Source organism: Anolis sagrei, chromosome 3 (assembly GCF_037176765.1).
Source record: "Anolis sagrei isolate rAnoSag1 chromosome 3, rAnoSag1.mat, whole genome shotgun sequence".
Lineage (NCBI taxonomy): Eukaryota > Metazoa > Chordata > Lepidosauria > Squamata > Dactyloidae > Anolis > Anolis sagrei.
The window spans coordinates 25,257,446-25,276,882 of NC_090023.1; the positions used below are offsets into that span (position 1 = coordinate 25,257,446).

At 37.9% G+C, this 19,437-nt stretch overlaps 1 protein-coding gene across 1 annotated transcript in view; it reads right to left on the bottom strand.

Moving 5' to 3' along the window:
• The window catches only part of GUCY1A2 (guanylate cyclase 1 soluble subunit alpha 2), a 207,739-nt gene that overhangs the window by 24,062 nt on the left and 164,240 nt on the right, over positions 1–19,437 (bottom strand). The window contains exon 7 of the mRNA XM_060771014.2: positions 7,938–8,092. Coding sequence (XP_060626997.2) covers positions 7,938–8,092 — 155 coding nt within the window. The remainder of the gene's footprint in view (positions 1–7,937; positions 8,093–19,437) is intronic.

A 19,437-nucleotide genomic window follows, 5' to 3' on the forward strand; every position in this document is an offset into this window, starting at 1 on the left:
GACTCCTAGTGCCCACACAGGACCTTAGATTATAGTTACTGTGTCAGAAAGCATTAGCCTGTGCACGTCAACTAAAATATCAGGACTCCATTATGGCCAGAAAGGAATGTAAAGAACAGATTGCTTCACAAATTGTTACAGTATGTAATTCTATGTCTTATCACATGTGGTGAAATATCTCATAGGGTGGTAAGGCTGTGAAGAAAGAAAACACCTCATGAAACGAGGAAACACTATCTATATTGGCACTGTAGAATATCCCATGTACAACAGTACAGGCAGTTAATATTAAAGAGATGCTTGCTGTTGGGGAGTACAGCAGTCCCAGAGTTACAAATATCTGACTGACAAATGACCCATAGTTAAGAACAGGTGTGAAACAACAGGAGGTGAGAGAAATCTACCCCTTGGAAGGTAAATTCACTCCTGAAAGAGTAATCATGAGACAAAAGTGTCTCAACTGAAGCATTCTCACTGATCCTTGTTTCTACAACAAGCCATATTTTTCAAAATCCAATTGTCACAGGAACAGAAAGTGAGTTGAAATCTTTCTAACAGGGACACAGGCAGGAAAACAACTATCACAGTGTGTTAACTCTTCCCTATGCAATCCAAAGATAGATATAGACAGACAGATAATTGTCTGGAGTTACACTTTAAAAATGTACCTCTTCCAACTTAGAAACAAATTCAGCTTATGAGCAAACCTACAGAACCTATATTGTTCATTACTTGGGGACTTCCTTTACTCATTTTTTATGCAGGGTCAAAGCTAGTTCTAATTTAACACTAGTATGTCTCCATGCAAAATGCTGTAGAATGAATGCAGCTTGATCCATCGGAATATACTTTTATCTCAGTTTGTCTACGTTTTAATCACAAGTCCACATTCATGAGTTTAATGTTTACATTTGTATCCTATTGTTATTAAACTTATACTATTACAATTTTATTGTATTAATTTTAAGCCTACCCTATTATATTTGTATTCTATTATTATCTATCTATATAAAAGTCAAAGTATGTATGTATTTTTGTACCACAAAGGGTTTTGCTAGGTGAAGTGCCCCTCTGTGATGTCACTGGATTGATTGCTGCTAGGTGAAATAGTCTTTTGTAAAGTCACTGGGAAAGAAAAGTGTATGAGGGGAAGGGAGGAAGAAAGAAAGAAAGGAAAAGCCATGTTACCATGAAGACATTGTGAGATGACAGCTGAGCAACACTGACCACGGATTTCTTGTCTTGGGATAGTTTTTCCTTTTAGAAACTATTAAGGTGCAACATGGCTGTATTTGTCTGTGTGTGAGCCAGAGCATAGAATGGCAATATTTCCAAGTCCTAGTCTATATGCACACACAGACACCCAGAAACTTTACTGAATATTTTGTTGTGTGCCTTCAAGTCATTCTGATTTTGGCAACTATATTATTATTATTTCTTTGTTGTTTATTTGTTCAGTCACTGCTTTCCCTCTTTTTTTGTGACTTACCCAAGGTTAGCCACCAGGTTTCCATGGCTGAGCAGGGCATCAAACCTGGTCACAGACCAATGCTTAAACCTAAAGGAACTTAAAGTATGGTTTCTACTAAGCTTTTGCAATCTGGGTAAACCTTAATCTGTTTCGGTGTTCTGGATTTTGGTGGGGGCCAAAATCCCCCACCAAAATCCAGGAATGATTTGGGAGAACTGAAATCCATTTTCAATCCAGGAAGCCGAAAGATTTGTTTTCAATCCGACTGTTCCCCAGGATCCCCCAGGATCTGGGTTCGCCTTAACTTACCATGTTTTAGAGTCATAGCCCAACACTCCGGGCGCAATGTTTAAAAACCCACAGTACCCACAAACCATAGTTTGTGTTGAGATCACATTTAGGTTTTCCGCATTTGGGAGATTTAAATAAAGTGACCATATGATGTATCCAAAAGTCAAAATTGGTATATTCAACCTTGTTTATGAATTATTAGTCTAAACATTTTTTCTTTAAATATGAGAAAGATAACAGATCTGCCAGGTGGCACATGCCACATGATTCATGGATTCTATAGAGAAATAGCGAACACATTTTGTCTGGCTGTCAGCTTTGACTGGTTGATGATCTTGCCTGTAAACCAGAATGTTCTTATTCTACTGTAGAAGGAAAGCAGGGTGTTGTGCTACCAGCCACATGAAGGCAAGAACCACATATCAGTAGCATTAGACACAGATTTTATATGCCAGATCCTCAATTTGTAATCCCTTCAATGTCCATAAGAGCTCAAGTATTTCTGAAAAACTGACTAAATTTCTTTAACTGGATAACACCTATAGTTAAGATCATCATTTTCATGCTGCAATTCACATTCTGGTGACATGAATCATATTCTGATTTCTAGGGACCTGTCAAAGAATATGAATTTACATGAGAGGAGAGACCAAAACAATCTGTTTCTGGAATTTCAATAGGAAAATTAGGACCTTAATATTCTGCTTCAGAAATTGCCTTAGTAGAGTGGATCCTGGAATAACAGCATTTGCAGAGAAGAGAACTATTTCTGGCTAAAAAGAAACTAAATTGCTTTGTATTCCCAAGTCTCTGCACTGCTGCTGCTCATCCATCATGATCCATCACATCCCGTTTTGCCATCAGGTCCTACTCAACATGCCTGTGACTTGTTCAATTCAATGTGTTTCCTTGCATGATTTTTATCTGAAGTGAGTGGGCTTCATTTCTTTTGCCAGTTTTTAATTACTTTCTGAAGCTTCAATTTTGAACTGCTTTATATTCCAGCACATTAGGTGCGTCACATCCTGGGTGAAGAAAATTACACAGAGATTTACAGGGACATATAAATGCAGGGATACTTGGAGCTATCAAAAATAGAAAGCAAAAGCCAGTAAACAAGTTACACACCAGAAAAAAGACATTTAGTCGCCCCTCTGTATACATGGATGAAATGAAAATCCAAAGCACAAACTGTGATTTTGCCATTTTATGTAAGGGAAAACCATTTTATTACACCATTGTATATAATGGGACTGAGTATCCATCCCATAACTTTAATATACTTTAGCGATCATATTTTTATTATGATGTTAATGTATTAGATGAGGTTTTATTAAGCATTTATTAATTATTTTATTCTGTTTAAATTTATTTACTTTGGCTAGTTATTGTAAGTTATATTGATGTTATTGTATTACTAGTTTGATTTGGTTTATGTGTTTTCATTAATGGCATTGAATGTTTGCCCTTTTTTATGTGGAAACCACTCTGAGTCCACTTGGGGAAACAGGAAGGGTTATAAATAAAGTCTTTTTCTTATTATCCACAGATTTTCCACAGTTAACAGTGTCCACAGTTAACTGTATGTGTCCTGGATCCAAACCCCAGCAAATATCAAGAACCCATTGTATTTCAAAATCACCATAGGTGGGGAAATAGTGAGATGCAAGTGCCAGTCTTTTCATCAAGAAAGCAGAAAGCATAAAGGTTTGTCCAAAGGGAGAAACATTCGCAGGACTTTCTCTTTAAAAACTGATTTTTTTTAAAAAGTAAGCCATGGCTGTTGACTTACCTAGTGAGTAGATAGAAGAAGGTACAGCTTTTAGAGGGCCACAGGGTTCTAGTCCATCACCCTTTGCTGGTGAAAGGGAGGTTGCCTGACAATTTGAAGTTGGATTGACTTCCCATAAGTCAATGTAAGTACTATGCCTTAATTCTTATTTTCCAATCCAATCCAATCCAATCCAATAAGCCTTTATTGGCATATACATAGCAAAAAGGTATACAATACAGAATAAACCATAGAAAATTGAACTTCACATTTGCTACACATTCAGTTTACAGACTTCGTTCAGGAATCTTGCCACTGAAAGGCAGCAGTTAAAATTTTGACAATTTTAAAGCATAATTACTTTGTCTGGGTCATTGTGGTTTTTCAAGGAATCTATAATGTGTGTTAGTAAGCTAGATCTTGGTTCCTGGTAAAGTGGGCAGTGCAGAAGAATATGCGGAATAGAATCCAGCTGACCTGTGCTACAGGGACAAAGCCTCTTATTGCTCGGTAGACCATTGAGTCTTCCTCTATGGAGTGGAGATGGCATAATAGTAAATCTAGCCAGCATGTAGGCTCTCCTGTAAGAGGGGTTAGTGAGCGCTGTAATATAAAAGGCTGGGTTTCCCTGTATGAATGGAATTGCTATGTTCATAGGTGAACAGGATTTATTGGCCAAGTTCAACAATTGGTTATAATCCCTTTCTAATTCTAATGTAAAAAACAACAACCATGCCACTTCCAGTAGAGTGGTGAAGGGCAAGAGCTCCGTCCATCCTGGGAGAACCTAAAAGAAGCATGAACCTCCTTTATTGTCTATGCTGTAGCACCACTTCTGGGCTTTTCCAAGGCCTAGGTGCAAAAATGCCAGCAGCTAGGGCAGCTGCCTCCCTGAGGCAATGCTGTTTCTTTGCCCTCTCTGTGGAATGACCCTCAACTAATCTGAGGGTCAAGTCAAATTCTATAATTTTGGCACCAAAAATGTGTCCTCAATTTGATTTTTACATTAGCATATATGCTAGATTAAACATGTAAATAAATACCCAGTTTAAGAAATATATGTAAAAATGCACAAAAATGGCATGTGAAATACTCCACAATCTCAATGATGGATACAAAAGTAGGATAGGAGGAAAATTCAAGTTGGATTTGGAGGAAAATACAAAAATCAAGACAGAGAGATTTTCACACTCATAGTTTGAAAGGTGATTTTGGATCAGGGAATATTAAAGAACATCCCCATACCCAATAACCCCCATACTCATTGTTCTTTCTTTGCGACATATTAGATATTTGTAAACATGTAACTAACCAATAACATATCTTCTATCTTCAAACTATTCCTCTTCATTCTCTTTTCGCTCACCCCCACACTCCTAGTATGAATTTAATTTGTACTTTTATTTGGAAATGTTTAAATAAAAATTATTTCTAAAAAAAGTCCCTCAGAACAACCAACCATCCACAGTCAAAATAATGAGATAAAAATGAATGCAATGTAGCATTCAAAGAATTAATGTAATATAGAAGTACAAGGACAACAAGGAAAATTGGGTCAGTTTTATGTCTAAAAATCTCTTGGGTGCTGAAAAGCTGGATAGAAATTTGTTAAAACAGATAAAGAATAAGTGATATTTCCATTTTTTCTGCAGTGTATCTGCTTTATTTTTGAAGAGAGCTGGTGAGGTCAAGGTTAATCGGCATGCTAAATACACTGATCTCTTCTGATTTAAGAAACTAAACAGGGTTGGGCCTGGCTAATATTAGGATTGAGACCACTAGATAGTATCAGAAATCTCTAAACTGGAAAGAATCTTGAAAAAAATCCACTATGAATTAGAGTCGACAAATCTAAGAAATAAGAACTAATATTATTATTGGATAAATGCTGCTTCAATTGAATATTCTCTCCACACAACCCTCTCCCAATCCTATTTGAGAAATGTGGGCTTTAAATGGTATAGTCAACCCTCCACATTTGCAGGTTTAACTCTTGCAGATTTCATTAGTCATGAACTTGATTATTAATAGAGCTCTAGGTTCTCCAACATGATTCTATGGTCAACTTCTGCCAGAAGTTTATTGTGTTAAAGGACTTAGAAATGAATAGAGACATCACTTCTCTATACATTTGGAGATCCTCCAGTGTGATTCTATTGTCAGTTTCTGGTGAAAGTTGACCGCAGAATCATACTGGAAACCCTATAAATGCCTAGAAAAGTATTCCCTCATGGTTTCCCCCCTTTTGTGTAGATGCCACAGAGGACCTACTTGTATGTGCATTACTCTGTCCTATTAACATTGCCTCTATTTGCTCAACTGTAAATTGTAATGCATGGTCATCAATGACCTCAACATGTGAGATCATTGATGACTATGGTGTCTGGAAAGATAAAGACTCTCTCCTCTCTTTCTTCTTCAAGATGGTAAGTGCCAGTTTTCTAGAACGGCACCTGAATCTGAAACATTTCTTTTACTTAGTCAGGAGCAAGGCAATATATGCATTACATATTTATAATATATACTCTAATATCACTAGTAAACTTTGAAGTTATATAACTTGAATATTGCCTGTTTCCTTGCATTACTGAAAATAGCCTCTGACAATTCAGTGCACTTCTCTGCAAATTCTGCTAAAGAAGACTGCCCTCTCATTGAACCAGTCTTCATTTCCCTCCCAAGGGGACTAACATTCTAATTCAACAATTCTAAGTAAGAAGCTGTATCCTTATGGTGAATAGTCTGTGAACTGTAACCAAGGGGAAACAGCAGAAGAAAGCCAATTATACTCAAAATTATAAAATGTGTTGTTAGTAGTATCCCAAGTATGTGAGGGGTGCAGACCACAATAGCGGATATCATCCGGGGGGGGGGGGGGGATCAAGTGACTGTCTATAAAATGTTGTGTATTTTTCTTTTAAAAGACATTTTGTTTCTTTTAAAGCAAATAATATATTTCAGCAGACATGTTTCATTTCTTATTAAAAATATCCCTGTAGCTGGATACAAGATATAGAATATCCCAGCAATTAGATATAAGCACAAAAACATGTTTCATAAGCCCATATTTCATATACTGGATTAATATAATTACAAGATTAAAAATCAATGCTAATTTACTTTTTGTACTTTCTAATGCACATGCACTCCATTCAGAGCTACTCTTCTTACCAACTTGCAATAACACTTTGGACACATAATTTCAGCTGCACACATTACAGGTTTGTGTTGTTTTCACTGATATTTTTCACCTGATCTTTTGATCATAACACATTTATTATTATTATTATTATTATTATTATTATTATTATTATTCGTGATGTTTTCTATAATCATCAATGTTTTCAAAATTTCTAGGATTTTAGCTACAACATTATGAGCAGGTGATATGTGTGAATAACAATAGAGATGCAAAGCTTTTGAGTATGGTGATGAAGTGACAAGTTCAGTTCCTATATAATGCCTGCTCATTCATAGCTATAAAGGTCTGTCTACAGACACTTCATTTCATGTAACTGATGAATCATAGAATCATAGGGTTGGAAGAGACCTTGTGGGCCATCCAGTATAACTCCCTCCCAAGAAGCAGGAAAACTGCATTCAAAGCACCCCCCAAAAGATGGCCATCCATCCTCTGTTTAAAAGCCTCCAAAGAAGGATCCTCCACCACACTCCGGGGCAGAGGGTTCCACTGCTGAACAGCTCTCACAGTCAGGAACTTCTTCCTAATGTTCAGGTGGAATCTCCTTTCCTGTAGTTTGAAGCCATTGTTCCACATTCTAGTCTCCAGGGCAGCAGCAAACAAGCTTGCTCCCTCCTCCCTATGACTTTCCCACACATATTTATACATGGCCCTCATCATGTCTCCTATCAGCCTTCACTTCTTCAGGCTAAACATGCCCAGCTCTTTAACCTACTCCTCATAGGCCTTGTTCTCCAGACCCTTGACCATTTTAGTTGCCCTCCTCTGGACACATTCCAGGTGGTCAACATCTCCCTTCAATTGTGGTGCACAGAATTGGACACAGTCTTCCAGGTGTGGTCTGACCAAGGCACGATAGGGGGTAGCATGACTTCCCTGGATCTAGACTTAAGTCTAGAAAAGCTTATGCTACCAATTTATTCATTTCATTTCATCTCAACAGTGTTATGAGTTCTCTTTGCATACTGATTCAGACTAAAACGATTATGTCTACCACTTGTTGAATGCAATTCTTAAAAAGTATCCTTCAGTGAACTCTATGTTGGAAACATGTAATGTTTTGTACTTGGTAGTATAGCTTTTCATTTTCTTTTTTTACATTTTATGTATATATATTTTCTCATAAATGAATAAAATAAAATAAAATGTGTTTTTTTTAAAAAAAGATTAGGATAAAAATAAAATGTGATTTGAACACTTACTGGTATGTAGTAGGGCTAACATTGACACGACGAGGATGGCTTCCCGACTCAAATTTGCTTGCTAGGGTAACGTTGTTACCAAAGAGACAATACCTTGGCATTCTTACACCGACAACTCCAGCAAGAACAGAACCTGAGTGAATTCCTATTCTCATCTGTTAAGGGACAAAGGAAAAACAAAATCCATTAATCAGCACCACCTATAATTCTTGTTAGTTAACATAAGACACAAAACATCTGTAATATTCCAGTTCAAATGTTATCTCAAATTAGATCAGTAGTAATAACTGGTGTACTGGTTTGAGTAGTGGAGTATGTCTCTAGAGACAAGGGTTCAACTTCTGACTTGGCCATGAAATCCACTGGGTGACTTTGGGCAAGCCACACACACTTAGCCTGAGAGGAAGGCAATGCCAACCTCTACCAAACAAGTATTGCCTTGAAAACACTGTGATAGGGCTTTCTTGGTTCTATTTCACAGTTTTAGGATATTTGCTAGGAGAAAAGTGGGATATAAAATACATAAATAAATAGGCTTCAATTAAGGTCAACACAGGCCAGAAACAATTTGAAGGCACACGACAACTAAATCATACGTTCATATGTTCAGGAATGCTTTCCTTACAATGTTTCCTCAACAATCATTCTACATCTGCACACACACACCTTTGCCTTTCCCAAAAGACCTTATATTTGCTTTGAGTTAACCCTGGAACCCCATACCTCAATATCCTCCTTAATACAGTTAGAACCAACCAGTGGCTTTGTGGATGTACAACAAATATGATTAAGTACAGATTATATTTCATACTTTATACCTTCAGGACATATTTGCTGCCTCAGGCAGATATTTACTACCAAGCAATTAAAAAGCACCCACATATTCAAGACTGATGGTATGAGATATCTTCAAGACAGTGGTTAGAAAGAATAGAGAGTCCATAAGCTGAAGTCATGTGGTGTGTGGGGAATTTCAGGCTACACTGCAAGGAACTTATTCCTCAAAGAAGTACTACATATAAATGCCCTAACAAAGATTTACAAACATCCATCTGGCCAGCAGATCTAAATCTATCCAACCAAATTTACCAAAGAATGCTATATATAGTTTCAAGAAGTGGAAAGGGGTATAAGGGTTTTTTGGTATTGCAGTTCCCAGATCTGCTTGCCAGTCATTTTGAGTGGGAGATTTTAGAAGATGCAATAAAAAGAGTGAGTTTTCCAAACTCCTATATTTTCACAAAAATTTACAGCAGATGGGTTTAATGAACAACATAATCTGGGGAGATATAATGAAAATTACTACAGGAAGCTTCAGCCTTCACTGCCTTGTTGCATTTAATGGCTGAAGCTTCCCAAGTCTGTCTAAATACAGGAGAGCATCTGAGCAAGGCTGAACAGGCAGGGAAACTATGTAATGAGTGTCTTCTCAAATATAGCTTCATAAGGATCCAAATCATTGAACTGCAGTGAGTGTGGCTGATGACTTTGTCTACTTTTGTGCTTCTTCACAAAACTTTGGGTCCTTGTGAAAAGACTTCATCAGTACACATGGCCTCTTGGATACCCAGTGGGATGGGATTTTATCTCATCAGTACTGCTATAGGATTTAGAAATAGGATCAAAACTTCTGTAGCCTGACATTTGAGAGAGTATGGTTTTACTTTTTTAAAAGGATTTTTAGATCATTTTCCTATTAATCATCTTAAATAGGAATGCCATTTAACCCTATGCAACAGCAATGATATATAGTAGCTCTTCTATATCCAGGAGTTCTGTATATCCACATATTTATAATCATCCATGGACTTTAAAATCTTTAAAAAAGAAAACCAAAAGCAAACCTTGCGTCACCGTTTTATATAAGGAACACTATTTTACTATGTAAATGCATATAATGGGACTTGAGCATCCACAAATTTTGGTATCAATGAGGCCGGGGGGAGGGGGGCTTTGAAAAAAATCCCATCAGATAGTAAGGACTCATTGTAAACTATCATTCATTTGAAAACCATAATAGATAATGTGACCAGCTAGAAAATATCTAGCAAAACAGATCTTTAATTGTTATTGAAAGCAATGCAGTTGTTGACATTTATTAACTGAGAGCTTTCCGCCCCTCAATCTACTCCAAACTGAACTTTGCATTTTTAAAAAGCTGTCCGAGGTACAAAATCTATTTAGGGAAAAGATTCATTGCCTTGAATAACACCTTTGAAGTTCAGGGTAAAACACAGAAAGGATTCAAAGGTCCATTGATACTGAAGCCATTAATGACTCTTTTTTTGTAATTCTGATGTTGTTGTTGTTTGCTGTTTATATTTTGATTTTATTGCTGTAATATGTTGGCCGGGCTTGGGCCCTTGTAAGCCACTCCAAGTCCCCATCGGGGAGATGGTGGCGGGGTATAAATAAAGATTATTATTATTATTATTATTATTATTATTATTTGGTGCTACTGCTTTTGACATACAATTCAGAATGTGGTTCTGTTCTCAGGATGACAAAGATGAGTGCACAGGTTTGTGTCTTGAGCACTCAACATATGCTATATAAATGCTAAGAATGATGTTTATCATTAAACAAACAGACAGAATGAAATCCTTCATGAAAAGCAGTTCTGCAAAGTCCAGACTATTGAATCACCCCAGGAAGAAAGCATACCTGCTTCTACAAGGGATGCGGCAAAACAGATTATTCCAGATGGCTTCAGCAGGAGAGCCAACCCAGGAGGCTGTCAGAGAATGGAAATTCTGACAGTTGTTCTTAGTGTCAGAAATAGTCTAAGTGAGGAAGATGTATCCCATCCCCAAAGACCATATCTTAGGCAAGCCAAGTAAGACTGTTGAAGCACATCCAAACAATAATTCCTCTTTATGCTGAGAAGGCTTCTGATGGTGTTCCAGTTTCCTCCCCAGTCCAATGTGATAGGCTTTCATGCCTGACAATTACAAAAATGTATGTTGGCTGCAAGGTTGGCAAGAGTCTTGTTTCAAAATGTAGCTAGAAGAAACATAGTGAGATGAATGGGTTCCTCTTTACACAAGATTGAAATGTAAGGCTTTATCACACAAGTCATGCAAGCAGCATATGGGTACATTAGTGCTAATTCACAGATCCATGGTTCCATGAGTGTACTTTCTTTGAAATGCTGCCTCATGATTTGATTAATCCCCTGCCATCCTACTTATTTGGCTGCTATTAAAATATTTTAGGTTTTCTTCCTCTTCCCATGATACTTCTTTGTCCTCAGCATATTTCAATTGCTACAAACTAAATGTGCAGAAGTTTACATTCAATTAAATCAGCAGAAGAGAGTAGAGAAGAGGGCAGGATCTTACCTATTCCAGTAGGATCAGGCAAAAGTAAACTCTTTCATCCCCTCCCCCCATTTGCATTTTCTCCTTCATTAACAACATTGGTCATCTTGACCATACTCTGGTGTTAATTGGTCATACATGCCCTAGTTATTATCTGTAAAATGTGGGGGATATGAAAATGTAGTAACTGGCCTTTGAAAATTGCATTGTTTTCAAAAACTTTCTAATTGCAGGAACACAGTTGCTGAAATTTTTCATTGCTATGATTGAGGAGAAACTTCATAAATAATTACATTACCAAATGAAGCTGACTTGCTGACAAATAGCAAATACAAACAGTCTATTAACAGGACAGGATGCAAATGCTTTAAATAAATCAGAGCTTGGGAAAGTAACTTTGGAGTGGGCTACAATTCACTGAATCCTACAGCTACAAAAATCACTTTTCCCAAGGTCTGCAATAAGTCAAATGCAATAAATCTTTCCCATTTCTACACTATGAATAGGTGTAATTTTTTTCTAATTCAGGACTTAATTAATTAACCTGTGTTATGAGTGACTGTACAGTTCTGTTGTCTGGACAATGTTTGGTGGCAGTACAATGATCAGTACCCTAACTGTCCTCTTTTAGACCATGAGTTTAAGATTTCTGCTTCAGAGGGGGCATATGGAACTATTTAGTGAATCTTCAAGCAGCTTCCTTAAACAAGACATTTCTCATCTAATTAATATTAACAGAATCCACACTCAGCCCTGGAGCAACATGCCTCAAACCAAATAAGTAACTAAACTAATTAGGTTAAATTTGGCAAGCAAATCTAATCGAGACTGTACAAAAGGTCTGTTCAGTTTCCAATGTGATACCAGCTCTCAGCAATAAACCTTTATTATTAGTCTGCTAGTGAAAGCAGAATACACAAGATTTGCTTTTTCTTCCGCTCCCTGTTTTTAAATAGGCAGAGAAAGCTTTCTGGACTTTTTCCAGATGTAGGTTTATTGTAGAATCACCATGGTACATTCACTCACATTGAAGAGACAGGAACACACAATGTTATCATTCATTTGTAACCTTGTTTTTGCTGGTGCTGTTTCAATCATTTTAATTACTGGGGGCGGGGGGGGGGGGAGGGCGTATTGTTTGGTAGGAGTACAGAGATGAAGAAAGCTGTATTAGGTTGTAAAAATACTTTCCTGTGACAAATGATAATTTTTGACAGGGTTTACTGTTAGTCTCATCAGTTTCAAGGTATTGTTAAGAAGTATGCTGGTAACATGAGATATTGATTCTTTAGTGGCTGGATTATTTTCCGAACATTCCACCTTGAGATAGCTATTTGACTTCTTCTTTCTAGTTTTTTAATTGCGAAGGCAAAACAATATTTTGCTGTAGCATTCTGGAAGTTTCTGGATCATCTGCCCTAATTCACATAGCCAACAGTGACAAATTATGGAAACTGCTGTCCAAAAATATATCGAACTATCACTTCTACCAGCTAGGAGTGGGTTAAACCCCTGTGCCGGCAGGACTGAAGACCGACAGGTCGCAGGTTCGAATCTGGGGAGAGACGGATGAGCTCCCTCTATCAGCTCCAGCTCCTCATGTGGGGACATGAGAGAAGCCTCCCAAAAGGATGATAAAAACATCAAATCATCCGGGCGTCCCCTGGGCAACGTCCTTGCAGACAGCCAATTCTCTCACACCAGAAGCGACTTGCAGTTTCTCAAGTCACTCCTGACACTACCAGCTCACTGTACCATACAGAAATAAATCTCTCCACTTTAATATTCATTTTATATGCTCTTTTATCTTTTGTGTATTAATTTTATTTATTTACAGTTGTCGTGGCCATTGGGTGCTTTTGAATGATTTTCAACTTTTGAAGATCCTAAGGGGAACCTGGGATCCAGTGTGGTGTAGTGGTTTGAGCACTGGACTGTGAATCTAAGGATCACAGTTTAAATATGGTCACGGCTATAGAAACCCACAGAGTGATCATGGACAAGGAACACTCCTTCAGCTTCAGAGGAAGGTTAAAGCAAAGCCCCTCTGAACAAATCTTGTTATCCCATGCTCCAATCAGCAAGTGATTCAGGAGTCAGGTAGTTGGAGTGTAAGAGTTGTCAAGTAGTTAATTTAGTCAGGTCAGTCATAAGTTATCAAGCAAGATAAAAGGAGAAACAAGAAGGTGGTTATCAACCAGTCCAGAAGACATTACAGCAGGGGTTCTCAAACTAAGGCCTGCGGGCCGAATGTGCCCCTCCAAGGTCATTTACTCAGCCCCTGGTCTTAACTTTAGACTTAGGGTCACCCTAAGTCTGAAACAACATCAAGTCACACAACAACAGCAACAACTTGAATTAACTTGGCTATCTGGTCAACCAAAAACAGGCCCACCATTCCCATTGAAATACTGGTACGTTTATGTTGGTTAAAATTTTCCATCATTTTAAATACTGCATTGTTCTTTCCCACAACAGTCTGAGGGACAGTGAACCGTCCCTCTGCTTTAAACGTTTGAGGACTCCTGCATTAGAGCAAGGCAATAGTCCAGACACATAAAGCCAACAAGGAGTAAACCAGTCATCATCAAACATAGCAAGTCCAAGCTTAAGAAAGCACTAACTCTGAAGGATACTGCTAGTCATCAAGATCAAATGGCTGCAGACAACAAAGATGCCAAGGAGGTACTACAGGCATCTGTCTCAAGACACCAGGTTCTTAACAGTCAATGGGGTCAACATAGCTTTTACTTATGATCTTCAAAGCACTGTATTGTGTATTTGAATGCATTTATGGCCTCTTGCACCCCCCCCCCCTCCAAACTATTTCAGATCCTTGAACTCGGAAAGACCACCATTAGGAGGAGCTGTAAATTTCTAGAAATCTGACTCCTGCACGACTTGGAGTTCTAAATTCAGAGGTAAGTTATGAGACTTGCCAAGAAAACAACAAATAGATCGTATTATCGGCTTTTGGGAAATTTTTGTTCAAGAGGAGGTAGCTATTGCCTTCTTCTGAGAATGAGTGTCATCCAGTGGATTTCCTTGATGACACAGAACTTGAAACCCTGGAATCCTGCTTGGACCATTACACTATGCTGGCTCAGCCAACAGGTTAAGCCAGCATGACAAGCTTTAAAAATAAATAGTAAAACCATAAGAGATTTTAATAAAGGTTTGGAAATCTTATTGACCAAGCTTGGAAATAAATGCCTACATAAGTTTATCTGCTTTCTTTAATGTAGTAAATACTTTTTCCTATATTTCAGAGAAACTAACATTTTGAAAGTAACAAATGTGTAAAATGTGTTTATACTTTAATCTGGTAATGTCCTTGGCTTCCAGTAATGTGAACATATTGACTGTTTTGGGAAAACAACACACCAGGAGGGGTGGGCTGGGAGGGAGAAAATAACTCACAGGATACTGAAAAAATCTATCAGGCTGAGAGAGAAAAACCTTCATCAATATGATCAAAATACATAACCTTATACCTTTTTATAATGAGTAAGAAAATACCTTCACGTGCATTTAAACCTCTTTCTGCCAATTTTCTCAATAAATTTCCTGCTCAGAACAGGATTTTCATAGGATGCTCCACATTTTCTAGATTTCCAAAATTTGCAAGTCGCTCACCTGGTTTCCAGAGTTCTTTGGAGCCAGGTGTGTATGTGAGATACAAATCACAAGTGGAAAGAAATGGGAGCATGCATGAAGAAATGTGGATACTGACAATAAAAGCCAAAGCTCTCTATGAAAGCAATAAAGCAGAATTGTGCCTTCAATAATAATAATAATAATAATAATAATAATAATAATAATAATACCACCTTTATTTATATTCCACCCTATCGTCCCAGAGAGAATCAGGGCAGATTACAGTCACAAAAAGGCAAACATTCAATGCCTGAACACAGCGGCTAATACTCATATAGCAATGAGCAATTTATAAATAGAAATTATAGCTTAACGATTGAAATTAAATTTAAACACACCCTATGGTATCAAACATAAAACAAAACAAAACATAACATCAAACAAAAGCATTAATTTCCCAGAGCCAACACTGGGGTTCCATTGGGGGCATATAAGCTGATCATTGCTCAAGATGACAAGTGAGCTAGCGGGGCAAACAGGGCCCGGTTACGGATGGCAGATGTTACTCAGAGGTATATAGCAATACCATTATCTATAAGCTGCTCATTGCTCAAGATGTCAAATTGGCTTGCGGGGCAAAATAATGATCCAATAAACAGAACACAGGCATTTAAACATAGCTTTGCTCCAGTTTTCCAGGGTCTGACAGTCCAAATCTCTAAGATCTTCCAGCACAATCTGAAACTTGTATCATCCATATAAATGGAACATCTTCTTTATGTACAAACAATATCAATCCATACAGAAGGAACCTCACTCATACGATAATGCTTTAGACAAGGCAATTGTTACTACATGGGCTAGCTGAATGAAATCACAGGCAGTGATAATGGCAATTGCCATTTATTCTGCAAGTGAAAATAAAAATGATGTTATAAATATATGGCCCAGGGAATGATGTGCTTTAGTGTTTGAGTTGTAGGACACAGATTTTGATTTTTTTGTCTCCTTTGCTTGTTGTCAAGGCTTGCTTCAAACAAACACCGGGCAGATCTAACACATTAGCTCCGTACAAGCGATGGTTTGCACTTCAATAGGTTACCTTGGGGATTTTAATAACTTGATAGTTGTCTTTCTGTCAACAAAGATCACAGCGATATACACAGGGGGGTTAGGCAGATTTGCTTAGCTTTGCCAGTGTTCAAGCAGAGCAGAGTTTTGGGGCTTTGTAGTCCAAAGATATTTTGTCTAAACTCTGCATCAGATGACATAACAAAGCTCCAACTCCATCTCTTTAACAAAAATTAGCATTTATCATGTTTAACATCAAGAAAGCAGGAATATAAAACTATGGCTAAGGAGGGGCAAAATGGATCCTAGAACAGAGGGAAAATGAGTTCGCAGATTTCCATCCCAAGGAGATGGTGTAAAGTTAGCAGTAGACTGGAAGACTTTTTGTATATTTCTTGTTCTTATTGTTGTTAACTGCCATCAAGTTGACCAATTTTTGGTAACCTTTTGAATGAGATACCTCCAAATCACCCTACCAGGTATTGCAGATAACAGATCTGCAGAGTATGAAACCTCTAATAGGGCATTCCTCTTTTTTTATTGCCTTCTACCTTACCAAGAATCATTTTCTTTTCTAGTGAGTCAGGTTTACTCATAGTATGTCCAAAGTATGGCAGTCTCAGTTTAGTCACCTTGATTTCAAGGGAGAAATCAGGCTTGATTTGCTCTAAGACTAATTTCTTTGCTTCTTCTTCTTCTTCTTCTTTTTTTTTTTTTTGCTGTCTAGGGTTTCTGCAGAACTCTTCTCTAGCACCATATTTCAAATGAGTTGCTTTTCTTCCTATACACTTTCTTCACTGTCCAGTTTTCACAACCATGCATAGAAATTGCTTCTATGAAATTCTAAATTTAGGACCTCCATAATAAAAACCAACATTAATTATACTTTTGTGGTTGATCTCAAACATATTGCATGCCTACTGAGTTGAGGGTGGAGAAATTACCTGATGAAAATCCCCCGTGCAAACCTCCATCTGTATCATTATCTCCAAAAAGTCTTGCATATTTCATTAAAGCACCTGCACAGGAAATGAAAACAGCTGTGGCTGCACGTAAGCTGAATTCCACCGTTACTAACGGATTCCTTAACAGCCAGCATAACTAATCAATTTGTTTTCACACCAGATACGATCCAGTTAATTGCTGAAAATTCAAAGCTCATGAGAGCTTGTAGTCTGGATCCCTGCTAGGGGAAAAACAGCCTCTTGCTGTCCTCTCCTGACGCAAACATAATTTAACTTCCTGCAGAGATATACAGAGAGAGGAAAAAACAGGCTCTCTACAGAATAAGGGGGAAAGGATGTAATAACTTTGACATTTCTGATGTATTGAGCAGCTAATTTTTGTGGGCAGAATTTCTGAACTAAGTGCCACAACAGTGGTTTTGTTTCACTATGGCCTGGAGACCACAATGTCTTCTCTGGTGGTCCCCAAGACCACAATGAACATTAAGAGATAAAGGGATGAAGAACTGAATGGGTTTTTATTTCTTTTGCAATTTTCACCAGCTACTGGTGGAGCTGGCTACCTGTGAGTGAACACTTAAGGATACCTTCCAACATTTCACAGATCAAAGGCAGGACACATTGGGACAATCAATATCAGAGTGGCAACTTTTATGAATAAGCAAGACTATAAAAGCTAAGAGAAGCTGAAGCAGTCGATGTTGCCCAAGTCTACTGGGAAGAGCAAGATTCCCCTCTTCCTCTTGCTGAGTTAAAGGGAGTGCAAACTATTTCTTCAGTTTGAACTCAGTTTGTATCAACTAAAGTAAATTGAAGACAAAAGGGGAAAGTGGGAGGAAGGGAGGAGAAAAGGGAGATTTTGAAAGCAACTATAAAAGTGGCACAACAGAGGATGAGTCAGTACTGTCCTTGCCAAACTAGGACAGTTAGGGGGTATGAAACTTGAGTCAAATTAGTCTGAGATGAGTACTGTTCTTGGAAGACAACTATAGATATGTTAACTCCCTTCTTTAAGAAACACATCCCATTTTAACAAACATTATCACTGGAAATGACAGTTCTGGGAAGGGTGAGAGGGCTGCCTAGCACATTTACAAATTATAATTTACAGAAATGTAATTTTTTGTACTCATGCGGGGTTGGCAGAAGGAATAATGACAACTAGACTGATAGAAAAATTCATAGTGTACAAGCCATGATACATCCGTTTTGAGAAAATGAACAGACTGATCAACAATGTTGTCATACAAGGCGTATTCTATAGACCGAAACTGCAGGATATGTTTTTTTTTATTTGAAATGGGACTAGCGGAATAAATGAATAATGCCTTCTCTGTCCTCTTGGACAATGATATTTCACTCATATTTGCAGTAATCTAAACACCTTTCATTTTTTCTGTTATGAACAGCACATTTTAATCCAGACATGGTGCCTAAAATGACAGTAATAAGATCCTATTTATTTTTTTATGAGATATTACTGGGTGACGGCTCTTAAGTCAGCAATCTTGCTATTTATGGCAGCACTGTGATTTCTAAAATGTCTTTTATGTTTTGAATTATGATTGATAACAGTAAAAGCTAAATGAAAGAATACATGCAATATTCTATAACTAACAATTAGATATCATTAACCACTAATCTCTGTTGGATGTCACATGCCACGATGTAGATGTAGGAACTCAAAACTTTATATTTCACTTTTTCTTATAAAGTAAAACTTTTCTTATAAAGCAAAACGTTATATTTCACTTTTTAATTAAATTAGAATTACAGACTATATAAGAGTGTACTATATCAAAGCTACTAAATAGATAATAAAGGAAATATGCAAAAGAAAAGTGAAATATATGAACATACAGCACAACAAGTTGCCCCCATATTTGCAGGGGATACATTCCTGAACATATGGTGAAAACAGAAACCATGGCAATTGGAGAAGGGAGGGGGAAAATAAGGGTCTGATTCCTACTTTCTACCCTCCATCCACATTGCCCTGGCACCCTGATAGACATGACTCCTAGTGATAGAATCATAGAATCATTGAGTTGGAAGAGACCTCATGGGCCATCCAGTCCAACCCCTTGCTAGGAAGCAGGAAAATTGCATTCAAAGCACCCCCAACAGATGGCCATCTGTTGGGTGGCAGCCACTAGCCACCATGCACCCAGTGGTTGTTATGATGAAAACAAGAAGGGTGGTCATCTATCCAAGGACTGACCCATAATGGTCCGAGGGTAAAGTATCCACATAGAAACAGCCTATATGGACAATGTCCACTGAAACTTACTATGTTCACATTGGCAATTATGAGAGGTGTGATACTGTTTAACAGGCATGGGCAAACGTTTTTAACCTGGGGCTACCTTGTGGGCCTGACTGCAAGGCCTGGGTCGGGAGGGCATGTGGGTGGGGGCAGAAGAGATGGGGTCATGGGCCAGAAGAGGCAGGGATAGGCCAGAGGGGTCAGAGCTGAGGCAGAATGGTGGGGAGGGAAGGGGTGGGTCTATCTCCAGTGAGACAAACACACTGCTGTCGCTTGACAGC